At 39.8% G+C, this 24,815-nt stretch overlaps 1 protein-coding gene across 2 annotated transcripts in view; it reads right to left on the reverse strand.

Moving 5' to 3' along the window:
- LOC135325145 (FERM domain-containing protein 3-like) overlaps positions 1 to 24,815 on the reverse strand; it is a 146,586-nt gene that overhangs the window by 37,873 nt on the left and 83,898 nt on the right. For both annotated transcript variants that reach the window (XM_064502804.1, XM_064502805.1), the window contains 3 exons: positions 23,079 to 23,157; positions 10,842 to 10,939; positions 9,616 to 9,739 (listed from right to left, as the gene is read on the reverse strand). In XM_064502804.1, the coding sequence (XP_064358874.1) occupies positions 9,616 to 9,739; positions 10,842 to 10,939; positions 23,079 to 23,157 (301 nt within the window). The remainder of the gene's footprint in view (positions 1 to 9,615; positions 9,740 to 10,841; positions 10,940 to 23,078; positions 23,158 to 24,815) is intronic.

The following is a 24,815-nucleotide window of genomic DNA, read 5'->3' on the forward strand; positions in this document are numbered from 1 at the left end:
GAGCTTTGGGAAGAGAGAAGGGAAGAGACATCTGTTTTGTCTATAAAGTACCTCCCTCTAGACAAGTACTCAAATTGCAATGTCTATAAAAATGCCTGCTCAGGAGAAGTTGCTCCCACCCTACAGCTTCTGGAAGTACTCTCTGTGCTGTGTGAAGAGCGATCCAAAGAACTGCCATTTTTAGGAAGCACATCCAGAACTACAGGTACAGCTTGTTTATTTTAACTGGTTTTAAAAATACTTCTGTGTATATATATGTATATAAAAGGAGGTTCGGAAGAACAAACCTTGGAGGAATGCAACACACATTATTCTTCAGGGAAAGGACTACGTGACCAGAAGAGCTCTTTTAGTTCAGATTTTTAACACTGCTTCATTCATCTCAGTCAAATTATGACTGCTAAGAGGAATTAAGGAGAGGAAGAAGGATGATCACCTCAAGAAACAGAAAAATAGGAAACTCAAGTAGAGCAAAGAATTTATTACAGCAAGTACAGTGCCATTTCAGTATCACACTTCTAAGGTAGAAAGAATTGTATAATTTTGAAATTGCAGGCCCAGAGACATCCTTAAACACACAAAGGCCTGCTAAGAAGTCTAAACTAGTATCAGGCTTAAGAAGAATATGCTGAACTGTGGGAGCCTTCAAGATGTATCTCAGCACTTGTTCATGCCATGTTGGGGCTTATGAGAGTCACTCCAAGTGGGGGTGTGTGTGTGTGCTTCTTGCTGAAGAGGTCTACTTGTTTTGACAGAACGTCACACAAATGGACTCACCTACATCAAACAAAACAGAAGCAGAAGCCTGTTAATCCAGACCAGAATGGGAATGCAGAAAGACACCATATATACTAGTGAGTCATTCAAACACATAACCAAGCAGTTTTCTTGACCTCATGCATGGCATTTGGCTTTGCTGCTCCTCTGTTACCATTTTGACAACACACAGTGTTTTTTAAAATATAGTGGAACTACTGGACATGTTGAGCGCATGGACAACAGAAATGGAAATTCGTTTAGATGACTGTATGGTTCATCACCATATAGTCATCTAAAAAAAAAAAAAAGCCCATTTTTTTAACAGTTTTCTGATATAAATAAAGTATCCAACCAGATAGTCACTATTTCCAACTCAAGCAAATAACCAGGCTTTTGTTAATACAGCAATTTTTATAAGAAATAACATGATTAAGCATAAAGATATTTGAGACCAGTGCAGCTAGGAGTCTATCTTCTTTCAAAATAAGGATTACCATTACAATATTTCTCACTCAGAGATTCTCTAGCAGTTACTGATCAGGTTTAAGTAAAAAGCATAAAAAATGTTGTATGAAAGTACATCAATTGTGACTGGCAATTATTCAAAACTTAACCTTTTCAGAGACTTTATTTGACAAGATGGCTTTCACTTTTTCATTCAAATACCTTTGCAAAAATATGTTTGCCTCCAACTGCAATTCTCTAATATCAAATACCAATTTTGAGCCTTTTTATTCACTGGAGCTGCAAGATCTGCTGTGGTGCTAGCGTGACTCATGCCACCAACATAATCCTGAAGTTTAAGTACATATGCTTACATAGAGAGGAATGCTGATAGCTTCAAAATTACCTATGGTTACTTTTTCTTCAACACTGTTAGCAACAAAGCTCACAGGACATCATGCAGTCTTAACTACCTAATGGGATCAAGGAATAAAATCGACTGCTTTTGTTTTGAATATTTTAAAAACAATCTTAGGAATGTCTTCCTATAAGCAGGAATAGATCAGAGAATAAACCCACAGACATCACAGTTTTCAACAAAAGGCCTCTGAGAGAAGTTAAACCAAAAATCTAAAAAGCTTACAAACTCAGGAACCACTAAGAGGAAGAAAAGCCAAACGATCGGAGGTGGCCAGCTTGTGGCTGCTGAAGTGCGCAGAGCTTGCATACAGTTCAGCTGCATTTCGCAGAACAGAGCTAGGAACATATGGCTACCAGCAGGGCTGTGCCAACACACAGCCTGGTGAATAAATCCAAATGCTACACTGGGAAACAAATGAGCCAGCACAGGCTGTCAAGGCTGAAATTGAGAGGACATTCGGCACAGCCTCTGGCTGTAATGCAGGTTTGACCCCTAGCAGCTCATAGTACTATCTACCTGTGAATCCGCCTTACATATCCCCCTCCTCTCAGCTCAGCCAAGTACATGCTTTTTATGGATAAGAGCTTCAAACATTTTGGCGTGAGGCTCCTCAGGTGTGGAAGTCAGCTCTCCCTGCTGTATCTCAGGCCCTGCTCATTTCCAAAATCCTCCTCCGCCCGGTCAACCTCAGCAGATTCTAGATCCCCAGCAAACGAGCTTGTGTTTCCTATAACATGACTTGCAAGTTTTGAAGCATACCGTAAGCCCTTCCAATTGGATTCCCTTCGTGTATATGAGGCAGTTAGATACCAAAGTGATTAGGACAGTATAAGAAAGTAAATACAAAGCGTAGATGAGTGCATCGCCAGCTTTAAATGCATAAAAGCAGACAATACGTAGTTTTATTTGCAAGAAGCTCTTAAGTGCCATGCAAGATCCACCTTATTCTGCACTTGCTAAATGGGAATTTAATTTCAGCAGTTTTGAATGTAGTCAACTGCATGCAAGAAGTTTGCTTTAATCTTGGATCAAATCCTACTAACACCCACAAACACAAACATTTTCTAATGGTCCCTGCCGAGGCTTTTAGGACAGCCTCCCACAATATACGTTCTGAGAGTAACATTTTTTGTTATGCTTGCCAACGGCTCCACTGGCAGCTCCATGTCTGCATGAGAGGTGCAGAGCCAGATTAGCATAGGCTGGGAAATCCTGTACTCCTTCTGCTGACACCAGAATCGGAGCACTCCACATAATTGATAGTATTGTGAAAGGAATAAAGTAAGCGTTAAAGCAACAGAATAAAGGTCAAAATGCTCAAATCACCACTGGCTAGTCTAAGTGTAGATGATGCAGCATGGGATAAAGATGCTTAAATGCCTTTCAAGCTAAGATTAAAGAATATTCCTTGTTTAGCTTGAATAAAACATGAGCTTTAATTTGTTAGTCTGATTTTCAAGAAAAAGTGGGCCTGCTGTTAAATGCAGCAGGGGACCTGGTGACTAAAGATGGGGAAAAGGCCAAAGTACTCAATGCCTTCTTCACCTTGGTCTTGCCTTCAGGAATCTCAGGCCCCTGAGACCAGACAGAAAGCATGGAGCAGTGTAGACTTACCCTCAGTGGAGAAGGATCATGTTAAGGAACATTTAAACAAACGACATAAACGAGTCCATGAAACCTCACAGGATGCACCCATGACTGCTGAGGGAGCTGGCTGATGTCAGGCCATGCTCTACCATCTTTGAAAGATCATGGCAATAAGAAGAGGTTTCTGAGGACTGAAAACAAGCAAATGTCAATCCTATCTTCAAAAAGGGCAATGAGAAGGATCTGGAGAACTACAGGCTGGTCAGCCTCACCTTGATCCCGGGGAAGGTGATGGAGCAAATCCTCCCGGATAGCATTTCCAAGCACATAAAGGACAAAAAGGTGATTGGGAGTAGTCAGCAAGGATTTATGAAGGAGAAATCATGCTTAACCAACCTGATAGCCTTCTATGATGGAATGACTGGCTGGGTAGATGAGGGGAGAGCAGTGGATGTGGTCTACCTTCACTTCAGCAAGGCTTTCGACACTGTCTCCCATAACACCCTCACAGGCAAGCTGATGAAGTACAGGCTAGGTAAGCAGACAGTGAGGGCAAATGAAGAATGGCTCAACTGCTGGGCTCAGACAGTTGTGACCAGCAGCACAGAGTCCAGCTGGAGGCCAGTCACTGGTACTGTACCCCATGTGTCAAAGGCAGGTTCAATACTGCTTGACATCTTCATTAAATGACCTGGATGATAGGACCAAATGCACTCTCAGCAAGTCCATGGATGAGACCAAACTCATAGTAGTGGTTCATACTCCAGATGGTTGAGCTGCCATTCAGAGGGACCTCAACAGGCTGGAGAGATGGGCAGAGAGGAACCTCATGAACTTCAGCAAATGGAAATGCCAAGTCCTGCCCCTGGGGAGGAATAACCCCAGGCACCAGGACAGGCTGCGGGCCAACCAGCTGCAGAGCAGCTTTGCAGAGGAGGACGTGGGGATCTGAGTGGACAAGCTGGACGTGAGCCAGCAACGTGCCCTCACAACAAAGAAGGCTAATGGTATTCTCAGCATTAGCCAGAACATTGCCAGCAGGTGGAGGGAGGTGATCTTGCCCATCAACTCAGCACTGGGGAAACATTCCTGGAGTGCAGGGTCCAGTTCTGGGCTCCCACGCAGAAGACAGACATGGACATACTGGAGGAAGGCCACAAAGATGATGAAGGGACTGGAGCATCTGACATATGAGGAGAGGCTGAGAGAGCTGGGACTGTTCAGCCTGGTGAAGACATTGCTCAGCGGAGGTCTTATCAATGTGTACAAATATCTGATGAGAGTGTAAAGAGGATGGGGCTGGACTCTTCTCAGTGGTATTCAGTAAAAGGGCAAGAGACAACGGGCACAAGCTGAAATACAGGAAATTCCATCTGAACTAAAGAAAATAGTTCTTCGCTGTGAGCATGGCAGAACACTGGCACAGGTTGCCGAGAGAGATTGTGGAGTCTCCATACTTGCAAATATTCAAAACCCAAATGAACATTGTCCTGGGCAACCTGCTGTATGTGACCTTGCTTGAGCAGGGGGGTTGGACCAGATCTACAGAGGTGCCTTCCAACCCCAACTATTCTGTGATTCTGTGACAAGTACTTGCCAATACTTGTCAGGGGCTTTATCAAATAAACAAATCTTTCATTAAAGGAAGATTTGTATAGGGAAGGGATTTTTGCCTTGAAAAAGGGAGAAAGGAGTATGAATGCACTAAAACCACCTGAGATATCTTACTATTCTGACATCTAAAGCAAATTCCACAATTGTAGTAGTATGGAAGTCAATCTGGAACTAGTACTGACACATCCAGGTATGTAGTCTGTCCATTTGTAAGAGGCCCATAAAATCAAACAGCAAGAGCTAGAACCAAAATTAGGCCGACGACTGATGTAGGTTGCTCAAACAAACAATACTATTTCTGTCACGGAAAAAATACATCTATTTAGGGAACATCTGAAAGAAACAAATTCCTCCTGATGTATTAAAAAAAATTCCTCAAATCCCAAAGATATTATTAAGATCATCTGACTGGTCTTATATAAAAAAATAAACAGCGATCCTAGCAATTCCTGCTGTTATGCTTGAAGAATTTTCTCACTCAACTTCCTTCTCCTCCATCTAGAAGATTTCATGGTTCTGCTTACGCTCATTTGATGTGTTAGTTCTTTTATTTTTCCAGATCTATACAGTATTCTTACCATATTTTTGTTAAACTGGTGGCTTTTAGTCACCAGAAATAAAAATGAGCTATGGCTTTATATACTTAGCACCTTGTAGTGTACTAAATATCTTCAATAGTGCCAAAATACATGAGAACCAAACAGGTACCTTTTGCTTGGAAGTCAAGCAAAATAAGTTATTTTTAACTCAGGTCATTTCACTGATGTGATTTACAATGCAGCCTTACAAGTACTTGTACTAGTCCCAACTAAAAGGGCTAAGGGACACGCAAATGAACAACTTGGGGAGGAATCTTACCATTAACTTTCCTTCAAGAAAAAGGTATCCCGGAATACACTCATAGCATATGCAGCTTTTCACAGCCAAAATGTTTTCCAAACTGTTACAGGGACAGCAAAACAGAAATGCAAGCAGCTATGACTTCATAGCTACTAAGAACAGTAACAGGCAATCAGTTGCAATTATTTGATGCATGCTGTGTTGTAGCCATACCCCAAAACATAGTTACAAGGCAACTTTGAATTCTTTTAAGCACAAGCCTCCATGTCCTATCAGTTCCTAAAGGATCTTCACATATTCTAAGATTTACTTTGACTTTAGTCTAGTCCGACGACCGTTATCTCTTTTACTGTCATCAGTATGCCACATTTCAGAGAGGCCTTATTTGGAATGACAGGAAAATGAGAATATATATTGTGATGAAATCAAAGCAGATGTTTGCTTACTACCCACTGGTAAGGTTCAATTAAATTATTCCTGCACCTCTCCCTTTCTTCACTGAGGGAAGATTAATTGATTAAAAATTCACAAGACAATTAATCACACCTCAATAAAACTGTCATGCATTTCTGTCTGTCACACTTCTAATTTATGCAATTAGGTGCAGAGGAAGGTCACAGTAAAGGTTGCATTTTGCTAAAATCTGGTGATGTTTTCACAACCACAAAAAAAAAGAGAAACAAGGGCACCACACCATACATCTGCTCTAACTAATAAGAACAAGACTTCTCAATGAGACAAAATCAGTCACTAAGTCACTGGCAGCTGTCACCATACACTATCGCTACTTCCCAGACGTTTCCCTCACTGTTTTTAAGGGCCTTTCAAAAGACAAATTCTTCTGTCATTCTCTAGGATGACAGAGCAGATGTGCTGAGTTAACAGGCCCTGAGGACTACGAGATAGGATTCAGTGAAGAACCGGCCTGTTCCAAGCCATGAGGTCTTTGACTATACAAAAGCCTGCTGCAGAAGTGAGATGCTATGATCTTTTTTCACTCAAATGTATGAAGAAAACAAAAAAAGAACAGATTCATTTGCAGTGCTGAAACTCAAAAGTAACTCTTCTGAAGTTAGCAGAATGACAGATAGATTTAAAATGTCTCTCAGTCTCCTCTGTCTTCATAGTACCTAACATATCATCCAACTATCTTGTTAGAAAAAAAAAAAGGCTTAGGTACCTTTTTCAGCGTTTTTAAAAATACTCACTGAGGAGCAAAAATTTTAATTCTTATCAGAAAATTCTAGCTGCTGAACCTAATGAAACAGGATGTGCTAATCAATACCAAATAAAAGCCTGCAAGCTTAGCGGGTAAGCTTAGTGGTTTTTCTAATTATCTCCCATTTACTTTTCCCAGCTGAGTATTGAAATCTGATTATCAACACCACTGGAGTTTTATATGTAAAAGTTTTTTATATGACAGACATATTTTATTCATTTTGCATTCCTAGAATAGAGATTCATAGTATTAAATATCTGGGGGGAAAAAAATACAACTTTATGTGACTAGTGAGCATTTGATGGAAAAGATGTAACAGGATGATCAATTTTGAGAACATAGAGCAACAGTAGAAAATTGCCAGGACCAGATAGCGGCCATCCAGACAGCTCTCCAAATGTCTTGTAACCAGAGAAACAGATAAGGCACATTGAATGCTGACATAACAGAAAGAAAATGAAAATGAAAACAAACGATAAAGAGCTAAAAGCCAGTGAGCCTAACATTCATGGCATGTCAACTGGTAAAACCTAGAATAAAAAGAGAATTTACCAACATATAGATAAATGGGATCTATTGAGGAGAGTTCTGTTACAAATTCATGTTATGCCTCACGCATCTCCTCAAATTCTTTGAAAGAATCAAAGGATTGATTCCTTCAGACCTGCAGATACAGGAGTTCTGGTTAATACAGTAATGCAAAGATACAAATTTTCCTTCTAAATCTGGCTTCTAACTATAGTAGTGCATTGTAGTATACTAATGCTTTCAAGGCTGTAACCCCCAATAGTCCAAGCTAGTTTCAGTGAGTTACACAAAAGTGATGTTTGTCAGGGAAGCAAAATCTGCCTGCCCGCAGACACGACCCTGCTGTAAGGCAGCCAGAGACTTTAATACCGAGGTATCTGAACAGCAAACTTCAGTCCCAGTCTGGGTGATAAATACACCCTGGACCTTCCCCAGAGCTCAGATGCAGTATCTTTTTCATATTCCTACATGAGATTACAGTTTTCTGACCATTTTCTTAATTTCTTGGAGAGCTGCTGCAGCACACTGTCTTAGTTCTCACCTTGGTATATCCTTTTCTGCTGGGCAGACTGTAATATATTACCCAGAGGTCTGTGATGACAAAAAGACTAGCCCTGCACACTGGAAGCACGGCCCCCCATTAATACTGGAATGAGTCTTCCCTTTCATCCTTCCCTTTTCATCCCACTCTTCCCTTCCCCTCTCCTAACCCTAAACAAAAGACTAGTCTTTTCCGTTGCACCCGGGCTGAGTTGATGAAAACTCTTGGTTTGCAATGGTTGAATTTAGCCTTTGGAAATCTGTAGTAGTACAGAATATTATTCAAAGACAGAGAATTTCTGGTTTCTTTTTTAAAGTACTGTTTCTTTGTGTCTGTGTAAAGTTCACCCTGGACTATGACGCTCTAAAAATATTAGACATGGCTGCACTATTCAAGACATTGTTTTGATGAAAGAGATATAAACAAAATGCATAGGTTTTAGGAGGGAAAAAGGGAAGTTATGTTTACTTTCCTATAGGATCCAAAAGTCTTTATTTATTTATTTATAAGAAATAACTACACCTCTGGTGGTGAAGAGCTCCCTTTCCATACTGTCATGAGAATTACATTCCTGGTTTAACAAAAAATTTGACAGACTTTTCCATCAACCTCTGTATTATGCTTTAATCACTTAACTCCTCTGAGAGGAATTGCCCATTTCATTTTTTTTCAGGGGGTTGGTGACTCACATAAAATCGTATGTTCTTATGAATAGTATTTGTTTACTTAAGAACAGCATTTATGTATTTAGCAGTAAGAAAAAACAAACGTGTTTTCAGCAAGTGCAAGGAACCTTGTAAATCTCTGAATAACAGATTTTCCTTCTACCTTATGCAATTAGTTGTTTGCCTTTAATGGATCTTCTCCACATCCTACTCCCTCCAGCTTCTCCAAGGACTATGCTTGACTGAGCAGAACGGCTGGAGTATCAAATTATCTTCGCTACTACTGTACATGTTATTCACTGACAATCCTGAAGGGGGTATGATTGTACAAAGCACTGCTGCTTCTGCTCTGAAACACTGTACTTCTGGGACACATTCAACTTCGAAACTATAAGACTGATTATCTATCTTTGCCCATTCCAGTTTATGAATATATTAAAAGTTTAGGACAGAAAAAGGGCTGATAGAGTTCTCCATCTCACCTCAGTCTTCCAAAGGAGTTACCTAAATACATTTCTGTACAATTCATCACTGTGTTACCGCCCCATAGATAAAATAGCGTCCCTACAGTTTCAGCCAAGACAGTATCTGTTGGGAATTATATCATTACACTAAGTACAGAAATTTCACAGCAAAAGACATAAATATATATTTCCACAGAAAGCTGATCCCTAAAAGAACAATGTTCTTCCATTAATCAGCCACAGCAGCACTCACGATATGAGCCACTCCCACTAATCGGACCTACATTTCAAGTAAATGCAGTCTAACTTACCAGCACACACGTGGGAATCAGCTATGCTTAATAAAGGTTAACAGCAATAGAAAACCCACTAAGCTAAAACTGATTTGCATTTTCAAATACAGCGCTAAAGACCATGCTGGTAGAGTACCTATTATAAACTAAGGAACAATCCCTCTTCAATTACTGTACAATATGTAGAAACAGATAAAAATAATTTGTAGCTGTCTCTTAACAAGCAGCATTTGAAATTACCTGAATTCATTTTTGTGTATTTCTGCTATTTTCTTCTCGAGTTTTTGCGACTGCTTGGGAAAAATCTTAAAGTCGCTGATGTAATTCTCTGGGTGTTCATCAGGATCATAATCACCAAGCTCAGCTAAATAGATCAAAATAAATTAAATTGCAAAGTTAGCTAATAAGAAAATAAAAAGACAGCAAGTATAGTGTAATTCAGAAGACTTCCAAGATCACTAAGAATGCAGCATTTCTGAAGAAAAGCTATTTTGATGAGCTGGTAAACTGAAATTGCAAAATCCTTATAGCTGCCCCTGCAACCAATTTTGTGGCAGAAACATGCTCTGAGAAAGCATAGGTATAGGAAACTCTCCCCTTTCACTACTTATCATCCTGGTACCAGGCAGAAATATATCAGTGCATTCCGAGCTCTTCTCTTTTCTACACCAGCTTATCCCCACCAACGTGGTTTGGTTTAATTCAGCTCTAGCAGAGAAACACAGTTTGCATCATTATTTAAGTTTGCCTACAGTATTTGATTCCTCCTCTGGAAAGTGTACCACTTAGGTAGCCAAATATAGCACTTGGTGTCTATTCCTCTAAATTAGCCTCTTTTAGTAAGCTCTAGGCTCAATCTAGTTTGGGATATACTGCCTTATAATACATTAAGAGCTTCATTCATCTTAAGGCAGAATGTGGTTTCATGCATATGAAGTCCCTAATTAGACACGGAGCTAACAATTTTTCTGTGAGCAATCCAAGTCACATATCTGAATTTGGCCCTCCGGAAAAGATGGGGATGGGGGGAAAATCTCTTTCTCCTTGAATTGCACCTACTATTTTTGCCAGGGATTCCATCATCATCACACAGGTCTATACCATAACAAATGACACCGCATGCCACTCTGCATGGAATGGGCTACGTTTATATTCATGAAAGTAAAAGAACAGAATTTTGCTTTCTTTATAATTTGAATCTAGTATCGATGTCACACTTTTTCACTTACATCCTAAGACAACTGTTTTTTTTTTAATTTTTTCAATGGTCCAATTTACTTTAAGTTGGCTAAACAGCTGAATTGCTTCAAAATTTTCCAATGCATGTCAATACAGGGAAAGAGTACAACAAAAAAAATGCAAGTTATTACTAGTTTAACCCCCCATCCCAGTTTTGGACTTCTCTTGATACTGAACTCTCCTAAAAGTTACGAGGTATTTCACAAAATCCTGCTGTTCGTACTTACCTTGGACAATGCAGGCACCCAGGTAGGCAGCATCAGAAAAAGAACACAGCAGACGGCCATGGAAAATGTCCCTTTTTATTTGTAGATATAAGAGGTATCTAAAATGTTATTAAAAAAAGGATTAGAATAAGGTATGGCATCTTTTCGTAACAGATTTAACTTATCACTGTGAAACTATTCCAGATCTCTCTCTTGCTACTTAAGTGGCAGAAAAAAGAGGTAAAGTGCAACCATAGGAAAAACTAGATTCTGGACAAGATTGTTCTCGTGAAAAATGAAATAGTGACAGCAGAAGTGACAATACCCACTAAGAGATAGGATGGAGAAATCTTATTAGAAACAAATAGCTGTTACAATACTAATTAGTTACATGAAATTAATTATAGTAATGTAAACTAGTGCATTCCCTTCCTTTTTTTAATCCGTGGAGAATCCTAGCTGAAATTTTGAGGCAAAACAGCCTCCCTGAGGCGCAGCAGTGCAATGGGGCACCAGAAACCTGTCTGGGAGACTTCTCAGGTTCCCTTCCTCTCACAGCTGTTCGCCTTAGAGAAGAACTGAGGAGAAAAAAGAAATTGCTCTCTGTAGCTGCCCTCTGCCTCTTGCCACACAGCAGCATTACTTGTAAGAGCAAGAGGAGAGGCGCAGCTGCAGGGACCCGCTTTCTCCTTTGCTTTCTCCCCTAGAGAGCAATCTCCCAGAGGGGCCCCAAATTCAGTGCCAAGCTACAGAGACATCCTTCCCCGCCAGCTGGCTCACTGTAGCTATCCCATTCAGCGCTCACTCCTCTGGGAAAATAAAGCGTATGAGCCTGGCTTCAGGCAGATAAATCACCTAGCCACAGGGTTTTAGAAGATCCAGCTGCTCCTGCAAGTCCTCAGGATATGCCTCAATGCTGCAGGTCCTTTCCAACCTCAGGCTACACTGTATTGTATAAAAATGGGCTTTTCAAATAACGCTGATGTAAGAAATATTTTGCCTGAGTAAATTATTTAGTTGTGCATGTACCACAAAATCCTGTACCAAGTAGCTTATCTGAAAGTTTGCAGCAAGTTCTAGATTACAGCAAGAATGAAAGTATTATTTGAAGGGTGAGATAAGCCTGCCTCCTTTCCCCGGATTATTTCTGTGTGTTACACAAATTCAAGCCTGTATCGTTGAGAAAAACAACCTGTACTTGGTGTGAACGTTTCCGTTCACAACGTTACAGGATCCCAAGCTTCTACAGAAGTCCTGCTCTTCAAGGCCCCATTTTCACAATGCCTTTTCTCCTGTAATCCCTATTAACAGCTCACTAATCCACTTCCATAATCTGGTAGCACTGCAGCGCAGGTAGCTCCTGGAATAGTTTACTTCCATCAGAGTGAACTGCAGGCCTCAGTGACACACAGAAAAAAATTCTCCCTCTGCAGTGACATCCTACTAGAAAATGCGTGGTACAGCCACACAAATACCCCACAGAACTTGGGCAAATGAGCAGTCCCCAATTCTAAAACCTTTAATAACTCTTGCCAGCAGGAAAATCAGGCTGTGATTCCCCCGGGAGCGACCATTAGCCCGAGGCCACACTGAATTCACTTCTTAGGAAGTGCTGAAAAAAGCTGCCTATGAAAGGGCATCCCGAGATTTCACGGCATGGCTTGTTAGCCAAATCAGGAGGTCAACAGATCCTCAGAGACCCTGTAAATTGATGGTTTCTGAGTTTGGAAATGAGTATAATGAGATATGCAAAGGTAAATAGGATTCTAGAAAAGCGTATTAACCCACTGCTCCCGACCTGCTTTTACAGACATCAGGCTATTAGAACCAAAATTCTGAAGTCACACACCTTACGAGTTTAGAGGGGCGTAAAAAGAGGGCAACCATGGAAATACAGCAGAGGGCAAGGAGGTACTAGAAGAGCCCCAATACCTTGTCATATTGTCTTTTAAACTCAACTTGATACTACAGGAGCTAATCCCTTAACTCACAATTCCCACATAAACAGCAATTTGCTACACAGCAACAACATCCAAAACTTAAGTTTCTTTGACAAGTGTATACATTCTTAGGGGTCCTTTGGTATTTCAAGGGTGAAACAGTATTGTGAGAAAGCTGGAGAAAGCTAATATAAATCTAAGTATTTCTCACCAGCTGTGCCAGTTCTGACTCTCAAACTGTATGAATGGAAGCAAATGCTCCGACCATTAACTATGCTATGAATATTTTGATACTTACACGAAGAAAAATCTATTCTGCAAGGAATTCTTTCCTGTATTAGAGGATTAGGCACTCATACTGTTCAACTCGACCCATCTATCACAGGCCACTACAGAGCACAAGAGAGAACGAAAAGCAGAAAAATCTTCAAGAATCGACTCAAAGCACCTATTCAAAGCGCCAGGCAGCCTGCCTCGCCTTCTCTCTCAACTGCCGTGCAAGAAAGCACAAGTTAGATTCCTGCAGTGAGATGGCATGGACTTTCTACCCCCACAGACACATTACACAATTATGTAAGAATGAGCCTGGAAACACGCACACATGCATTTATTAGAATTCAAAACCAGGTGTTTTTAATACAGGGGGACTATACTAAAAGCCCTAAATACAACAGTCTGTGATGGGTCACTAAGATGTTACTTTGGTGCTTAGGGTCAACAACGTTAGCAGCATCAGAGCCCCCACAGAATGAGGGCAAACACAAACTCATTTTTAGGCATTCTACTAAAATTCTGTATAGAGGAACACGGATGCTTGGGTGGGAGTGTGCATACCTGTTTCTAAGCAAATAGTTTGCTGCTGACCAGGATCAGGGACCCTCAGTATTACATTTCTGCATCCATAATTGTCTCTCACTTATCTGAGCTAAACTTGAACAAGAAATGTATGTTTTCTACTTTTTGTTAAAAAAAAAAGCCCAAACCAAAAAACACAGTAGAGTGCAATATGAAAGCACTAAAATTTAATGTTTTTGGAAGGTTTTTGATATCCTCATTACGATAAAAACAGTCTATATACTTTACATCTAAACTGTCAACTTATGCATTTTTATAAATTACATAAAGCTAATAAAAATATATTATTATTCACTCTCCCCAAAATAAATCAGCATCTCTGTAAGTTGCTTAGAATAAATGATTTTTTCAGAATTAAAAAATTACAAAAAAATTCCATTACATTTTTTCCATAACATTCACTTAGCTCTGTATATCGCATTTTTCTTTGTTCTGTCTCCCTAATATACCAGGGAATATTTCCTTTCCTTAAAGACTGCAAAAACACAACATATTCAATTTTTGCTGAGAGATACGTTAACAAGAATTACTTAAAAGTAAGCAGAGGATACGTAACCATCATAGCACATAAGGCAGAGTTTCAGGAAAAAGAAGAATAATACCTCAGAGCTCATTTCTTTCCAGTGATAGTCCTGGGATGAGAGAGCTGTTACCTAGGCTAGCTTCTGTCATCACGGTGGGCCGTAGCTGCTACGCATCTGTCTTTGCTTTAAAATATATAAACCCTAGTACTTGGTATGCCCAGGAAGAAGCTCTGTTTGTTTTCTTCCCTTAAACCAGCAGGGGTTTTTTGTTGTAGGTTTTTTTCGGTCAAACTGCTCACATACCTTCCCTATTACATTAGTAAGCTTTTAAGTAAAAATGCTCAGGTTTATTTTTAAACACTGAGGTTCTAGTCTACTGAATTGCTGCGTGCATTCGACCACTGAAATCTGGGTAGAGAAAACCAGTTACAGTCACACTGATGTCTTACAACTTTCTTAAATCAGAGGGCTCTAAACTGCACTTTCTGTGTGATACTACCAGGAATTATTGCACTTCTGGAACAAAGCCACCTCCAAGGCAGACAGCAGTCAAGCGGAAGAGAGACACAGCACTCACTTCACAGCGGAGGCTGAAGAAACTGTTGGCTGGGACACAAGGGAGGCACTTGATCTTTTAAGAAGGGCAGAAGCATGTCCATGCAGACCAGAATCAGAGTCTAAATGTCTTATTTTCCAGAGACCACCCACACAAGCAATTACATGTGATTCAGTTCATCTTCCTTAGGCAAAGCAAGTAGGGCTGGAACAAAACTAGGATGTTAAGGAGTTCTTTCAAGTGAAGGGGATACACACAGTGTAGACTGGAAATCAAAGTTGTAAGCTTTGTAAAAGAGTTGGCTCAACCCCAGACACTTCCTATAATCCTGAGGAAATAATTTATGTTGCAGGTCAGCAAAGACCTACAAATGCATACCTGACTACTGACTTCAGTGAGGTTTATGTATGTACTTAAAATCACCTACACTTACAGAAATAACTTACAGAAATAACTTACAGAAATAACTTACAGAAATAACTTACAGAAATGGATCTGATTTTGCCATTTCTTGTGTCCTTCCATCACATCTATGTTTTCCAAGCCGTGGCATGATACTTTAGCCTGATTTACAGCCTAGTATAAGTACTCAGGCTTAGCAGCAAGCTAGTAAAAGTCCTATAGTCTAGGTTGCTACTCCTTATATCACAAATGTCTGTCACTGGAATAACCTCTCTTCTACCTATTCCCTATTTGTAATACAGATGACTCCAACAACTCCAGGTCAGCCATCCCCTTCATGCAGCTGCCGATGGAGGGTCTGCAATATCCATACTTGTTTTCAAGCAGACTTTGCAAACCTCAGCATCCATGTTTCCAACTGTTTAACTATCAAGATACTCAATGAGGCAAGAAAGCTTTTCTATAGCTAAAATTTGTGATTTGTCCGTGCAGCAGCTGCTCATTTTATTCCAGTAACAAGCATTTCTCCCAGTGTTGTCCTGAAGCCTTCCCAGCTGACAGACATGGTTGCGCTGAGAACTCCAGGAATGTGTCAAGAAATGTTCTCAGCGTGGGAACTGGCTTTGACTGTACTGCTCTTTCCCAAGCTACTCTGCACACCGAGGAGCAGAGCAGCAGAGTGCAAGTGCCCGCGTTTACAATATTCCTGGATCATGTCATCCGTGGCCCCCCCCAACCCAGCAGGATTTGAGCTCCTTATGTAATATTATCCTACTACTAATTTTTCAATCTCGCTTCTTTGGTAGGTAGCAGGCATTACACTGCAGGAACACTAGTTCCTGCCAAAGCCTAGGAATCTAACCAAAACACTAACTACTACATACTAATATCTAATATCACAAACCAAAAACTTCTTTTCTGTGCTTACAGTGCCATCTAGATAGTGAAAATAATACTATTTCCCTAAAAATACATTACTTGTCTACTTATTAATATTTGTGAAGTATTTTGATCTTATACATTGAAGAAAAGCCATCATTTTATTAGATATGTGATGATAACACACAGCTGACTGATCTTGGAGTCATCACAAATAGTTCGCTGAAATCATCAACTCAATGTGCAGCAGCAGCCAAAAAAGCCAATAAAACGTTGGGCATCATCAGGAAGGATATTGAGAAAAAGACATTTTGTGACTATTTAAAGCCTTAGTGTAACCTTGATGTCTTGAGTGCTGTGCCTAGTTCTAGTCTTTGCATCCTAAGGAGAACATAGCTGAGCTTGATAAAGAGAAGAGCAACTAAAATGAGTGGAGCCTTCTTCGCAAGGACAGACTTCAGTATGGAGAGAAGGTACCTTAGGGGGAATAAGACTGAGGTTTAGGAAATCATGAAGGCAGTGGAACAGGTGAATGCAGAACTGTTACACATTGAATCTTGCAATACTAGAACTATGGGGAACTCAGTGAAATTAGCAGGAAATTGTTTAAGACAGATAAAAGAAAATACTTCTTTACACAGCAGTTAGTGAGCTAACTGCCACAGGAGCAGCAGTAAGACAAACAGTACCATTAAGTTAAAAACAAACAAATGAAAAAAACCCCACACCATAGAAAAATTCATGAGTAACAGATCCAGAAATCAATACCAAAAATGAATAGTCAAGAATGCACCTACCAAAAATCCTTAATATAACAATTCAAGAAACCTAAGTTTTAGTGAATTGGGGTCAGGAGGAGATCATCTACTTGGTTTTCTTGTTTTTTTTCTGGAAAAAAATGAATTTTGTCCATAGCAGGATGGTTTAAGCCACCCACAGTATTTGTAAAATAGATATACATAGTAATAAGCATGCAACGGTGATGATAGTACAGCAGTTGCCCCTTCAATACATGCAGTCAGTCACAAACCAAATTCTAGCAGAACAGGCTCTACAGACATAGTCACAATGACTTCAAAAAATGACCTTTTCAAACACTATAAAATAACTATTTCTCTTATCTAGAAAGGAAGGACAACTGTATGACCCACTCGCAAACATCTAACTCCAAAAAAGCAGGAGAGACTAATTAAAATCTCCCTCCTAATTAAAGAGAATTTGACATCAGCCTTCCATACGTGATTCTGCATTTTACCAATCTTACACCTTTATTGTTACACCTCTATTAGAGTGATTTGCTGATAACAGTCCTATTCAGACTGACTGCTTCAGAGGAATGCTGTATGGAAACTGCACTTCAGCCAATGCTGCAAAACCTTGCTTTTCTACAGCTATTATCTGCTAAATCTGAAGCAAAAGCAGTGTGGCTTTTTAAAGCTACTCATAGGACACCTGAAATCTCACCCCCTCCAATAGCGGAAACTGCTTTGTTAACTTATTTGAGCAAGTGCATGACTGCCTCTTGTGTTAACAAGCACCTGTATGAACAAAACCTCCCTTCCCGTACAGTTTGTGAAAAGAAGTTATAACTCAAGGAATCAAACACAATGAAAGCAGCCTCATCCTATAACTGCATCCTGAACCCTGGTCCCTCCTAGAGGGTCAAATCCATCAGAGATCTGGACCACAGTATCGTTAAAAAAAATCCCTCAGAAAGAAATAGTCTATTTGCTACCCTCAGAGGTGGAGGTGGGAAGGTCACTACCCAGTAGTCTCAAAACTCTCACTTTTGTGATCAGACTGAAGACTGCCAATTAGCTCGAGCAATATGTGCGCTTGTCTTCCTGGCTTCAGAGCAGGTCAGTACCTCCATCACAGCGAACGGTCTTACTTTGGACTGGACATGAAAAACAGGATGATGAGCATCACTGCTTCAAAGCACTGGTTGCAGGAGAAAAAAAATTTATAGCTACACAACACATTTTTTAGATGCAACAAATGTAACTGATCAGCAATGATAAAGATGACAAAAGAAAGTTTGCAGCAGATTGTACCTTTGTTTTGGATAGCAGGTGACATTGTACAGCTCAGGAGTTTGTGAACCCTTAACAAAACTGTTCCTATGGAAGGGATGACAGGGCTTTCAGTTTTACACAGAGAAATGAAATTTTTAAAATGGAGTTGAAATGTTGGATAAAATACTTCAAATGAAGCAATCCTAAATCTTCTTTTAGGCTTGCCAATAAACAGTTTGGTATTCAAGGGTAACAACCAAAGAGAGCACTACTGGCCTCAACTGGCTGCCCCACTCTCTTCTGGAGGGGAAAGCGCCAGGATCTTACAGCACAAGGGAGCAGCAGGTAGAGCTGGCTGAGATAGGTCTTGTCAAGCAGCACACGCGTGTAGCTGTGTTATTCTTCCTCACCCAAGCTAGCTCACTCAGAGTTCTTTAATTGTGCCCTGTTTACATACCCCTCATCTTTGCCATCTTATACGATTTCCAGTTAAGCATTTTTTTAGCTGCTTTTCTGACAGCAAAATACTTACTACATTGTTTTACAACAGCCCAATGATTCAAGATCTGCTTCTAACATATGGATTAGGAAAAAAGTGCAAGATGAAGGCTAGCTGGAATAATCCATCTTTGGTTATTATCTTCAGCTACTCAGTCATGCCTCTTAGGGGCTCAGTTTTCTCTGCAGTTATCATGGATTACTTCTGATTCAGTATTATCTATAGCACTTCAGAGTGTCCCTTTGGGACCTCAAATGACATTAGAATCACTCATTTTAATTATACGTATACAGTAAGATGTAGGGATGTGGACATAAAAAGGCACAAAGCACTCTGCTATATTATTCCTTAAGAAAGAACAAAGCCTGACTTATTTATTACCTAAACAAGAACACTGAAGAGAAATAGTATGGTAAAAATCTGTGCTCAAGTGTGAACAGCCTTTGGATCCATCCATTAATGTTCCCATTCTCCTCACATGCAATCTCTCAAAATTCAATAGCTGTGGACCCTCCCAGGGCCATGACCAGTGGTCAAAAAAGAGCAAAGAGAGCACAGAGCGAAAGAATCTGTGCTTTGCAGAAAGGGTACTGGGACACCAAGCACACAGCAGATCAGGTGATTACTGCTGTTACAGCTTCCTTCATGCCAATTTTATATCTTTGCATGTCAGTAGAATAATCTTAATCATTACAGTGAACTCTGGAATATCCACCAGTTTTTCTGCATGTGTTTCCATGCCCATGGCTAAAAACAAACCAGTCTCCCCACCGAGCGTGTCATACTCTGTGGAAAAGCAACTGGAATGCACCAAAGTGAAAGACAAAGAAAAAGGAAATTAGCAGCAATACTGAAAGTGTATGTATTCAAGGCTCCTACCACAATCCAGTGGAGAGTCGACCAGAAGAACAGGTTGCAGAGCAGATGTTTGATTTAATGAAAAAAAGAAACTGAAATTATGCTTTACAAGTATGCACGGCAGAGAACAAGGGAGATATGAGGACCTGCTTATTATTTTGGCCATTGCCTAATTAAAAACTAGTAGTTATTAGTCTCAGGAGGGATGCTTAGTGAAGCCAGATACATGCTGCTTTCCCAAAGCACTTTGTTCTAACTTTATACAGTCTATAAGACTGCCAGATTATCTCCTCTATAAAGACATAGATACAAAAATCAGAAGAACCTGACACCTTCCAGATGCTGCCACTCAGAGGTGGCCACGGTATAGAAGAACACTACCACTAAGGTTGAGCACCATTCTCTGTGTAAATGAATAACAAACTGTTCCAAAAAAACCAAAACAAAACCAGAAGCCATCCACCACCCTACATTCACTGTTTGTGTTAAGATCTGCTGGGTCTCCAGGGCATCTGAAAGAAATTTAGAGGTCCACTCATTTGAGCAAAGTGATATCCTTGCCATTTCCTCATCACAAAATTCTTTAAAAAGGTGTTTAAAAGAAAAGTGTGCCTTTAGTCTTCCTCACACTGTTTTCAAACACGTATGGCCTCGATGCCCCTCTGAAGAAGCAGAATTTCTAAAAATAAGAGCAAATCTTCTAAATCTACATTGACACAAGTTAAAGAGATGGAGCATCCATCTCTTACACATTAAAGCGCAGCAAGATTTAGGGTTTTTTTGACAGGCAGGTGTTCACACAGTCTGTTATTACAAAAACAAGAGAGCTCAAAGTGACAATCTCCATGGCCAAAGAAGTTATATTGTGAATTTGAATCTTAATGTTAGCAAAATCTAGAAAAAACAGTGTGCAAGGACCACACAGAAGGAATCTACTTCTGCAGGGATGCACTGAAATTTTAGCCTCCTATCTCAAAATCGCCAACATCCAGAGGCAGGCACTGATTTTATTCCAAAAACATAGCTAAAGAAACCACTATTAATTAAAAAGAGGGAAGATGAAAGCAAATGGTTAGAACATGGTATGATACAACTGACGATATTCACACACTTCCCTAACAGTGGAACTAAACGCAATGACAGCAAAGTGAGTGGCTCAGTCATTTGCCCAAGGGATTCCTGATACAGAGCCTTTGAACATGCGGTGTGCATAAATTTTCAGATTATTTCACACTTTTTTCCCAATAACACAGTAGGCAAGGATGGCTTCAGCTAGGTCAATTTTCTATCTTAATTTCCCCCAAACAATTCCAACCGTAAAACAGACTAGCTCAAGAATTACAGTCCATTCTACTGAAGGTAGCACAGAAATGAAGCAGCAGTAATTTGAGGTGACAAATGCTCAATTCTCCTCCTGAAAGTGATGTCTAAATCCAGAGCACTATTCCTCTCCATTTTATACTATTTTCCAAGAAATCAAACAATTTACCTCCCCCCACAACACACAGCTTCAAAAACTGAATGTGTGATTTTTTTCCATCAGATATTGCCATGGAAGAGAAAGTAAGACAGCTCCTCTTAGCATCTGTGCACCTCTGAAGTCTCTAAGGTACTTTGTTAAAGATTTATTCCTATGAAGCTTCTACAAATACTGCATCAACAATAATCCACAGGGGGGGATTTAAGACAGGGTTAATTAATATTCTGAACCAAACAGTAGTAGGACAATGTGACAGGACAAGTCTCACTATATCTTAATTTCATTATCTAAATGGGGACTACAGACACCCACTAGATATCTATCCAGTAATAGCGACACTGTAACATGTTCAGGCACAGTTACTACCAGAAATGCAGAGTACTATTACTGTGACTCAGCTGACTGCACATACAGATGTGAAGTACAGATCGCTTTTAAGTCAAAGGGTGACTTAACATTATTCTTTTCAATCTTAAGCATTTACTGCAACAAATGTTACTGTCCAGTTAATACAGCAGAATTCAAAAAAAACAAAAAAAGACCCCAACTACTGGATGTCAAGGTTTCAGGACTGCCTTTGGCCACATACTAATGAACTTTTTTCTTCTTCAATTTCAACAACCATTGCAATTCAAGAAAAAAATATAATTTAAGCCAATTTTAGAGTGTCACCTTGAGTCTGACCTTCTTCTATATATGCTGAAGCAAATGCTCAGAGCCGAGTTACATGATTTTGCGTTTCACTTGCTCATTTCAGGAGCACTTCCTATACTTTGTTATAGTATAGGAGACCTGTGCAGATACCAAACCTTCCCAATCAGCAACACAGGGGAAAAGGGTAAAGCTGCTCGCGTACAAAGTGCTGTCACGTGCACAAGTTGAACGAATGAAAAGGGATTATTTCTCCTTTTTATGGTTTTCCATTACCTTAATAGTACTACTTGAAATAAAAGAACATAAAATATTTTTCAAACAGCAGCTTGACTTTAAAACTAATTTGAAATGTTCCAGAAAAGCTTAAAACATACTGACAGCACAATACACTTCAATGAGCTGATTCTGGGTGCTTCGTATTTGGACAAAACTTTTTCTGCGAGGCTTAAACAAAACAAAACCACTTGAATAGGGAAGGTCTATACCAAGCTCAGAGAAAGTAAAATGTTCATCCAAGGACAATTACTAACAAATAATGAAAATCCCTTGACTTCCTGGTTTACAACCTGTTCACTCAGCTGAACAGTTTTAATATTTTACCCAAGATAAACAGCCATAATACAAACAGCATGTTCCGGCTGCTCCTTACAAGCTATAAACTTACCATTTAGCAGAATGCAAGCTGTTCCTGAAAACTTTCAGTATGAGACCAGTGATAATGGGACCTCTCCCATTCACAAAGTGACTCGTGAGCATAAGAATTTGCAGAGCTTAGGGAAAAGGTAGATAAAGTGCTCAAGTGCTCAGTGCTTCTGCAACGTGCAATTATTAGTCAGCAACACGATCTGCTGACAAACAACGTGGAAAGGCATACACGCAGTCCTGCACAGCATGGCTGCTGCAGAGGTCAAAAGAGCTGCTACCTTCCAACATTTTTTCCCCAGTACATTTCCTGAAAATACTCAGAGCAACAGAGCATTCACAACGGCTACTAGAGAGGACAAAACTCCCATCTAATAAGTATGACTGATCCGTTGCACAGGTGTGCTTTCAATGCATTTGCTGGAAGATTATCAGGTAAGCAGCAAGATTCCTTAAGCTCTATCGTAGCTATACTTTTGCACTATAATTACATTGCACCTCTACATCAGTTTTCTAAAGGAAGTCTACCAGTGCTTATCCTGGTCCTAAAGACAAATGCGCAACAGCAAATTCAGTGAGGCTATTCATGCTCCTATTTATAGAGTTAGGGCCATTACTGAATTAAACTTCACAGTTTTAGTTTACAAAAAGAGAAAGCCTAAGACAAAAGAGGAAGATCAAAATGCTTGTCAGTGGAAGAGTCAGGATAATCCTTGCCCAATCTTTGACCACTGCATCTCTTTCCAAGAGTGCCCCAGCAGCAACACTACTTCTTTGTATGTTATAGAAAAGTCTCCTTAAACTGTCTTTAGAATGCCATAGGTATCATATTAAGCATAAAAGCTATAAATAGTGCACTTATAATGAACAATGGAAACCCTACCCTACACAACTAGCTGTCTTATTTTGGACTTGTTAACAGTGTACATTAAATGCACAGACAAAAAAAAATACCTGGTGAGCTCTTCTTTAATCTTCAAGGGTTCATGTGGGTAGAATTTCACTCTAAAGCACATGGTATATGGTGGATGAGCTGAAACATTATAAAGAAAAAACATGAGAACAATAGCAAACAACATTGCCTCGGTCACTCCGAAAGAGTGGCCTCTAAAAGTCTTACAAAGCAGCCTGAGCATTGATTAAGCAAGATATATTATACATACATATAAAAAGAAACAAAACATATGACAAAGGAACTAGAGCGTGTGCAAAATATGGACAAACTATGCAAATCAATTTATACACAGCTTTGCACCTCACAGGTTTTATTGCTCGACCCAAGCAGTACAAAACTCATCTGGGTTGCTGGTTTGGTTTTTGGTTTTGGGGCTTGTTTTGCTTTGTTCTAATTGATAAACAGGAAGCAGTTGCATCTTGTCATTGTGAAGTGCAAAAACGTTATGTATAATTGCTATTCCTGGTAACGATAATGCCTAGACTACAAAATGAAACAAACCATTCATTAAATTAGGCTAATGCAACCAGAGCACAACAGAAATGTTTCTGTTTCTGATATTTAGTTAGACTGTGTTATCTACTCCCAAACGCAAGTAGCAGCACTGGGCTGTAAATAAGTAAAATAATGTCACTTCTCTAAAAAACACCACCACCACACAGTAAAAGAATGATTTCAGTCTCTCTCAATTCTACGTTAATGAGACAGCTTTTTACCCCACTGTTGTATCTTTGATAGCATTCAAGATATTACCGGATCCTAGGGCAGTGATCTTTCAGTGATTACAGAAAGGATGAGAGCAAATCAAAGAGGTACCTTGTGACAATCACCTGAGGATAAAAGAAGTGTGAAAACCACGTAGAAGACTTCAAAATGTCACGTCAGGCATGAGGTGCTGGTAGGCAGCGCCCTCAGGGCTACCTGTAGCCTGATAGTTTTTATGGTTTAGGTTCCAACTAGAAATGTAACTGTCAGGCCCGCTGGTAACAACACGAGAGAGAGCAGGGATGGAGCAAGAGCAAAGGCAAACTCCTAGCAGAGCAAGCAAGGCCTCCATACAGTAACTAGTGCGAGGGGCCTTTGTACCAAAGTTTGCCAGCATAGCTGTCCTCAGATGGACAGAAAGAAGAAAAGTGAAGACTTTAAGCACAATTGAAGCATGTGAGCACTGTACTCATTTCGGGTAGCATCTTACAGACCTGACTGCAGAATTACGATCCTTTTATCGAAATATTTTAACTTATGAAACTAACTTTCAGCGGACATTTACACTAGTATAGGACACTTACAGACCCTTAGTTTTAACAAGATTTTATTCTTTTTTCCTGTTTTAAAGGAAAGCATCTATGCAAATTTAAGTAATAGTAATGCATAGTTTTGTAATACTCTACTTAGTTTTAAAAGTCTCTTTGTTTTAGTGTCGGCACACAGTCAACCTAACTTTCCTATATCTTAAAGAGATGGTGCCTTTAAGGGAGGAGAATGAGGAAAATCAGGAGAGAAGGGCAAAAGGAGATTACAGTGGCCCATGGAGGAAGGAAACAGTTGGAACAGAGAATTACATTTAAGTGAATGTAATCCATAACAGTAATTATTAAGCTAATGCAACATTTTACTATAGCATCTTCTCAAGCTTATTAGCTCATTGGTTTGTATTAATTGCACACAGAAATTAGTTCTACAATCGGGAAATTCTTGAAGCTACTTTGACTGCAGCATTTACCTGTATGCTGCCG

The sequence above is a fragment of the Dromaius novaehollandiae genome, chromosome Z, assembly GCF_036370855.1.
Source record: "Dromaius novaehollandiae isolate bDroNov1 chromosome Z, bDroNov1.hap1, whole genome shotgun sequence".
NCBI lineage: Eukaryota > Metazoa > Chordata > Aves > Casuariiformes > Dromaiidae > Dromaius > Dromaius novaehollandiae.